This window comes from Castor canadensis, chromosome 15, assembly GCF_047511655.1.
Source record: "Castor canadensis chromosome 15, mCasCan1.hap1v2, whole genome shotgun sequence".
Taxonomy (NCBI): domain Eukaryota; kingdom Metazoa; phylum Chordata; class Mammalia; order Rodentia; family Castoridae; genus Castor; species Castor canadensis.
Window position 1 is genome coordinate 28,926,363 of NC_133400.1, and position 7,426 is coordinate 28,933,788.

Sequence of the window (7,426 nt, forward strand, 5' to 3'; positions counted from 1 at the left end):
TCCCTTTTCTTCCCATCCTGTCATGTTCCATTTTGTGTAGACATCAAACTCACACACTCAATCTCTGTTCACATGTCCCCCATCCCTAAAACCGTTGCTCTCAGTCATCCCTCAGACCTAGGAGTGAACAGACTGATGGCATGGTCCACCCTTAGGAAGGACAGCATGGGGAAGAAGCCAGGCACAGACCCTTGAATTGGGCTCGTGGGTCCCAGGTACTCAAAGCATTGTCTAGGCAGAGTCATAGGAGCTTGGTGGGGGGAGAGTTAGGCATGAATTCCAGTTGGATACATCCCCTGGAGTAGAAAACCTTCCCAGGGAGGCCCCAGCTGATTTCCAAACAGGGATGATGACAGTGAGGATTAGGAAGGCGCCCAGTACTGGAAGTATGCCATAAATCTAACTCCTTCTTTTGACAGCTGAGCCCAGCCCCGTGGGACAGCCTGATGCTGCCCTGGGACCTTTGAGAAGGTACCATTCTCACCCTCTCCTGTACCTGAAGGTTGCCTGGCAGAGGCAGTGGAGAAGGGCCTGGCTTAGGCCCTTGGTGGAATGAATGCCAGGTATCTTAGAGCTTAGGGTGCCTGCTGCCCTGTTAAGGGCTAAGATGTGGATGAGAGGCAGGACCTCCCTTCCCCAAATGCCAGCCACCAGGGACTTGGGCCTTCTCAGCCATCCATCTAGGAAGTCTGCTTGGGACATTGTGTCTGCACCTCCACCAGTCTCTTCCTGGTCCATGTCTGCCCAGGCCCCCTAGTCCTGACGCTGGCTCAAATAATCAAGCCAGGGCCTTTAATACCCTCTGTGTGCTGGTCTTGGGGATGTGTTTTAGATGCATGCAGATTCTTCATGACTGATATGGTGCTGGTCCACTTTACCACAATGATCTGTTCTGGACCATCCTAGACCAGGAGAGCTAAAAGATTTGGTAACTCCCAAGTAGACTCTGTACCCATTATTGTTTCTTTGGGTGGGAATCACAGGAAGCACTGATAGGGACAGGGAAGAGGGGCAAGGAAGGAAGAAAGCCAGCGTGGGTTAATGAGCAGATACACCTTAGGCGATTAGCACTCAGAGCTGCTGGAGATGTCTGAGAGATAGCATGAAACAAGTCTCAGACTTGTCCCACTTGATGGGGAATGCTGGCTATTTATCCACCAACTCCTGTTTGTCACTGGTGAGGGGCTGTTCCCAGAGGCATCAACTCCCCAGTGCTCACAGTTACCCTGTGCAGGGGTCCAGCATGCATGTGCAACAGGAGGAAGCCTCAGGCAGAGAGGCAGCACCTTGCTGTGAGCAGCCATCTGCAGGAGGGGGCAGGTGGGCAGCTAGGGGATTAATGCACTGACAGCCAGACAGACAACACTCGAGCCACCAGATAACCATGAGCAAAAGCTTTATTACTCCAAGCACTTTACATGAATGTCACCAACACCACATTTGGGCAAATATATAAAAAGCACAATTTATTGTACAACTGTTTCAACTTCTTGACTCATGCACTGTACAGATGCTCCCCAGGATCTCTCCCAGCACGATGAGTGGGTTTCAGGCACAGCAGCTGCACTTGTCTGAGCCCCCTTTGCAGATGCAGCCCCGGGCACACTTGGCACAGCCAGGGGGGCAGCAGGGACAGCAGCCTGAAAGGGTGAGAAGACGGATGAGTTGTGAGTCAACGCTTCCATTTTACCACTGAACCTCCCATCTCTTAGAGGAGGAAGGAAATGTAGAGTGCATGCACGAGGCTTCACGCCACATTAGCAGAAACCCTGGGACAGGGACTTGGGGGATGTTAGAATGGGAAGGGACTTTGGGATCATCTAGAGCCCATCAGCGTCCCAGAGAGGGGAAAGGGTTTGGCGAGGTCATGGACAGTGGTAGATATGAGACTAGAACCCAGGACCCATGACACCAGACCAGTGCTTATCACTGGGCAGGACAGAACTTCACTTTATCCATTTTGCTCCAAACAAGTGGATGCCCTTACCCCTGGGTGGGCTGCCACCCTGGGGACCTGTGCCCCAGGTATCTGCTCAGGTCTCACTCCAGATCCCTCTCACATGGGAAGAGGCATCTGGGGCCCTTTTGATCATATCATGCTGGATGGTAAGGATAAGGGATGGACCACTCTAGCTGACCAGCTGTCGGTGGGGCCCAGTCACTGTACTCACTTTTGCGACATGTTTTACAGTTGCAAGTTGTGCATTTGCAGTTGTCTCCACAGATGCAGATACCTCCTAGAAGAGAGGACAGAGCTGCCATGAGCACGAGGTTGGAGATGGGGTGGACACACGGCCTGTTCCTGCAGACTGTCACAGGAGCAAGATTCCTGGGCTGTCCTTGGGAGGTGACTGGATAAGAGAGTGATGATGCCAGGCACCATCCAGGGTCCAGTAGTTTCAGTCACAGGCCACAGATGGAACAAGAATGGTTGTATCAGCCCCACCTGCAATGCTTGTTAAATTGTGTATTCCTGGGCCAAGCCTTGAGATAGTCTGATTCCTAAGTTTGGTGGGAAAAATAGATGATTCTGATGTACGATCAGGCTTGGGAACCTCTAGGCTAGGCCAAGTCCAGCGAGTCCAAGATGCTTTTTGGAACCGTGAAGCTTTTCATTGCCTCCTTGTCCTCTCAAGGCAAGATGGAAATCCTGACTGGGGAGGAGAAAGGGCAAGGAGCACAAACAAGCCCAAAGTGAGAGCCACATCTTGTTTTGATATCATAAAAATCACCCATACTTTTTTTTTAAACTCAGCTCATCCATCATTTTCAGTTTCAAAATACTGGAAGCTTCTATCTCTTTTGTAAGTTTTTGGTACAGACATGCAGTGTTGAAGATGAGGGAGGCTTGCAAGACTTACACTGCCATTTGCCAAGCCTGTGAAAGCCAAGAGTGGCTTTGAATAGCGACCTTCCTCCTCAGTTCAACATGCTTCCATAGAACCAAATAGTTTCAGAGACTTCAGGGTTTACATAAGCCTTTAGCACCTCCCCTGATGTCTGCACTTGATTGCTAATTTTAGCAGTTTCCTAGAAACCCTGGGATGTAGGCAGCTGGGAATGGATAACCTCACTTCACAGATGAGAAACTGATATGTGTTGGTGAGTGAATGCAGAAATAGATGGAAATCAAGCGGCCAGGTTCTGGGCCAGAGCCCTTTCTCCCACCCTAGTGCCTGCCCTGTGGGGCCTGCAGCTAGAAGGACCAAGTCTGGTTGGTTTTCCAGCCATTCCCTGAGCCAGGATTATCAACTCCAGCAATTCAAGCTATGAGCCAACAGAGAGTGGGAGTCGCCCCAGCAAATGCAGGTCCAGGACAAATCCATTGATGGCTCCTAATAGGAGGAGAGAGAAGTTCCCACCAGAGTCCTGCATGCTTCCTGTAGGATGCTGATACAGGGTTCCAGGATCCAGGTGGGCCTCCTTACTCACCAGACATACAAGTGCATTCCCCAGGGTCCATGGTCCAAGTGTGCTAGTGGCTCTGGTACAGTCACAGCTGAGGAAGGGAGGCTGAGGCAGCAGTGGCTGGAGGCTCCTTATTTATAGTCATGTAGGTGTGGACTACAGCTCACCTCACCTCTCCCTGGGGCCAGACGCCCTGCACACGGCTCAGCCAGACGCTGTAGGATGGGGGTGGGGAAAGCAGGCAAAGGAGGACAGGGGAGCAGTACAGTCATTTGGGCGGCTTTTCACAAAGGCTGTACTCTTGCCACCTGCCCACCTGCCAAGGTGTTAAGGAACCAGGCTTGGGCTCAAATGTCACTCACGGTGCTCAGATTAACAACTTCATGCATCCAGCTTCCCAGTCTTATGCACTATTATCTGCCACTTCTTTTCCCTCCTTCACTGGGGGCTGTTCCTGCCCAGGTGCAGAGCCTCGTTTGCTTTCCCCTGATTGATCGTAAAAGCCCTGACCATGGGGGAGAAGGTGGAAAACCCGGGAGATGGGCCCACCTGAAGCTTGCAACCTCTCCTTCTAGAACATACATGGAGTGGCAGAAGCAAGAGAGGACTTGTGGGGAGGAGGTATAACCAGCCTTGAACCTCCATCCAAACCCCATTCTTTGATAAAGGCAGCTGCTTACCTTTCAGTCTGATACAAAGTACCCTGCAGAGGATGCTCTTTGAATGCCCTCACAAGTTGCTGTCCTCACTCACTCCCCATACAGAAAATTTTTTTGATGCTACTAAGGTTTTGAACTCAGGGCCTCACGCTTACCAGGCAAGCACATTCCCAGTTCAGCCATGCTCCCAGCTCCCTATACAGAAATTTTGGCACTACCTCAGATCTCTCCCTCTCTCAGCTGGAAGAAATCTCTTCCTCTGTGGCATGTTTGCACATTGGTCATGCTATCTACTAATTTCTACTCTGCTGTTCATGGCTCATACCTCCCTCACTTGAATCTGAGAGCTCTCAGACAAAAGACCAGTGTCCAAAGCATCTCTCCACCTCCTCAGTGTCCTGCTCAGGGGATACTGGGTGTTGAATGAGTGAGTGAATGAATGAATCAGAAGAATAGTTGGACATAACAGTGAACAAGTAAATAAGGGAATGAATAGTTGCAGGAATGATGAGTACACAGATGCACGGATCCTGCACATGGCTATATGGAGAACCTCTGCTAAAGAGTGATGTTACCATTCAAAAAAGGCAACAAATACATCCTGGACATTATCAGTGGACATAGCTTTCCCCTAGTCTTCATCTTGGTGGGGTCTCCATTAGTCATCCCTAAGGGCCACCCATGGAACCATGGATTTGAGCTGAGAACTTCGAAAGAGGAGAAAGGGGACTTGGTGCCATGGTCATTGGAAGGATGCTGTGGCAGACACTGGGGAAGGAGAGATAGGGGATCCACTGTGGTGATACAGAAATGGTCCCTGCCCTAAAGTCACACACAGTGTAGTAGGGAATATGCATTCATTTTTCACCTTCCAACGTCTCAGCATTGCTGGGCTGAGCCAGCAGTGAATAAAAACAGTGAGTGGGGAACCAGTGGTGAGTAAAAACAGGGCTTAGGTTGGGTATGAGGGCTCACGCCTGAATCCCAGCTACTCAGGAGGTACAGATGAGGAAGACTGAGGTTTGAGGCCAGCCTGGGCATAAACACAAGACCCTATCTCAAAACCAATCAAAGCAAAAAGGGCTGGGGGTATGACTCAAGTGGTGGAATACCTGCCTAGCAAGTGCAAGGCCCTGAGTTCAAACTCCAGTACTGCCCAAACCAAACAAACAAGCAACCCACAAAAAAAAAAAAAAAAAAAGAAAGAAAAGAAAACCAAACCAAAACAAAAAATCTAAAAGCCTAAAAGCTTAGAGTTCAGAAGGTCAAGAGCAATCTCCGCCCCGGAAACCCATGACCGGGTGTGGCTGCTCTCAGAGACCATCCCAGATCCATCATCCCAGCCTACACTCCCAGATCTTCCCAGCCCATCTCCTGTGACAGAGCCAGGGGCCACCCACCTCTTGGCTGTGCCCTGTAGCAGGTATCAATGTCTTAGATGTCCTGGTCCAACCCAGTGAGCGCAGAAAGAGGAAGAGATTTCCATTCCCCTCTATAAGCTGTCTCTCCTCCCTCTCACCACCTGTTGCCAGTCATTGCTTCCTCTTCGGATGACTGACAGTGCGATATTGCTTTAGACCCCAGTTGAATGATAATAGCAAAATCCAATCCCTTGATTTTTAAATATTTCCCAATTTCTGGGCCATGCAGATGTAGCATCGGGCTATCTAGTCCATGTTGAACTGTGGCCAGGCTGGTCCATTTCTTTCATTCAGTCCTTCTTCCAGGGCCTGGGAAAGGACATCCCAAGACATGTCTGGTTGTTCTGGCCATTTTCTGTGTCTCAGCTCCTGATCTTGGGATGGCATCAGGAAATCAAGGACACACATCCACAGCTTAAATCCTCACTTAGAAAATAAATATTCCTTCAGAGCAGTGATCTGTTGCCTTCTTGGAGGGGGTATTCTAGCAGCCCTTTGACAATCTAATGAAACCTCTAGACACCCTTCTCAGGTTTAAAAAGAATACACAACAATCTCCTCTCAATTTTAAGGGCTTTGCTGATCTCCCAGATCTCACTAGTGAATCCTCAGAGATAAGAACTATGCAAAGAAGCAATTCTGCCATAGGCAGCTTTTCTATGACACAGCAATTTCACTCCTCTGAGCTGCCAAGTCCTAAATATCTCCTTTCCCAGGTATGACCTCCACCTTATTCGAGTGGCTTTCTCTGAACAATGAAACTGGTTGTTCAAAGGCACATTAATGCCTCACCTCTTACACAACATGAAGTGACAGGGATTATGTGTCTCTCCCCTTCCCATGAAGGTACGAGCTAAACCATAGGCTGCTCTTGCCCAGCAGTTTCAGCCACAAAGAAATTTCTGGGACTCGTGGCCATGCAGTGATGGCAGAGGAAGGTCCAGCGCCCTGACACCACACCCCAGTGCATGTTTTGGGGTTGGGATCAGCACCCTTCCCCATGCAGGACCCTCTCGATGTGCATGTTCCCAGGAGCAGACTGGAGCCGTGGTTTATTATCTGGCGGGCTGAACTGGCTTCTCTCAACCACAAGCTTCCCGGGAATACTGGCTGCGGTTTCTTTCTTTTTTTTTGGCAGTACTGGGGTTTGAACTCAGGTCCTCTTGCTTACTAGGCAGTTGTTCTACCACCAGAGCCATGCCCCCTGCCCTTCTTTGCTTTAGTTATTTTTCAGATTGGGTCTCAAGCTTTTTGTCTGGGGCCAGGCTGGTCTCAGACCTCCATAGACCATAGCCAGGCACATTCAGTGCTGCCACACAGTAGGTGCTCAGTAAATATTCCTGAGCTGATGATAAATAATAACTCAACAGTCACGCGTAGGCAGTGGAGAGATTTAGAGGAACTTGTTGTTCAACAGGAAGAACCAAGAGCCTGAGGTTAGAATCCCAGCTGGGCTGGGATCCCAGCTCGGCCTCTTCTTTGCTCCATGATTTGGGGCACGTTGCTTGACCTCTCTGGGCCTCAGTTTCTGTGTGTGTGAAATGTGGCTCATGCAAATGCCTGTCAAGCCCTTCTATCCGCACCTGGCACGATATTATTTCATTAACAGCATGACTATTAATATTATTATTATTGTTACCTGTGCCTAATACAACTTGGTAGCATGGCTCAGCCACCCATGCATTTGTATATTTCAGGTTCATAGATTCCTAGTAGGTCCCGGGGTCCTGAGGGAGGTGCATTCATCAGCAATAAATCTTGTAGAGTTTTGAGCTCAGCCTGGGGGACCATGGGGTGCTGTCCTTTCTAATTTAACTAGCGGCAGTTTCTATCTGTTTAAGGGCAAAGTTGACTTTCCACCAACAGAGACCTTAAATGAGGTATTTCTGATCTTCTATGTAGCATGAGACATAAGATATGGAGGCAAAATCAAAGCAG

The 7,426-nt window shown here is 49.4% G+C and overlaps 1 protein-coding gene across 1 annotated transcript; it reads right to left on the minus strand.

Annotated features, from left to right (window-relative positions):
• Nucleotides 1–1,379: 1,379 nt before the first annotated feature.
• Nucleotides 1,380–3,576, minus strand: LOC109700374 (metallothionein-4). The gene is made up of 3 exons (XM_020185538.2): nt 3,433–3,576; nt 2,172–2,237; nt 1,380–1,640 (listed from the first exon to the last, which is right to left on the minus strand). Exons 1-3 carry the CDS (start codon nt 3,461–3,463, stop codon nt 1,549–1,551), a joined length of 189 nt encoding a protein of 62 aa, XP_020041127.1. The 5' UTR covers nt 3,464–3,576; the 3' UTR covers nt 1,380–1,548.
• Nucleotides 3,577–7,426: the final 3,850 nt, after the last annotated feature.

Bases quoted from the DNA above. Each gene is read 5' to 3' on its own strand.
- LOC109700374 (XM_020185538.2), bottom strand. From the start codon at position 3,463: ATGGACCCTGGGGAATGCACTTGTATGTCTG. The intron at 2,238-3,432 runs GTGAGTAAGGAG...CCTCTCTTCTAG, and splicing joins GGAATGCACTTGTATGTCTG to GAGGTATCTGCATCTGTGGA. The intron at 1,641-2,171 runs GTGAGTACAGTG...TCACCCTTTCAG, and splicing joins CTGTAAAACATGTCGCAAAA to GCTGCTGTCCCTGCTGCCCC.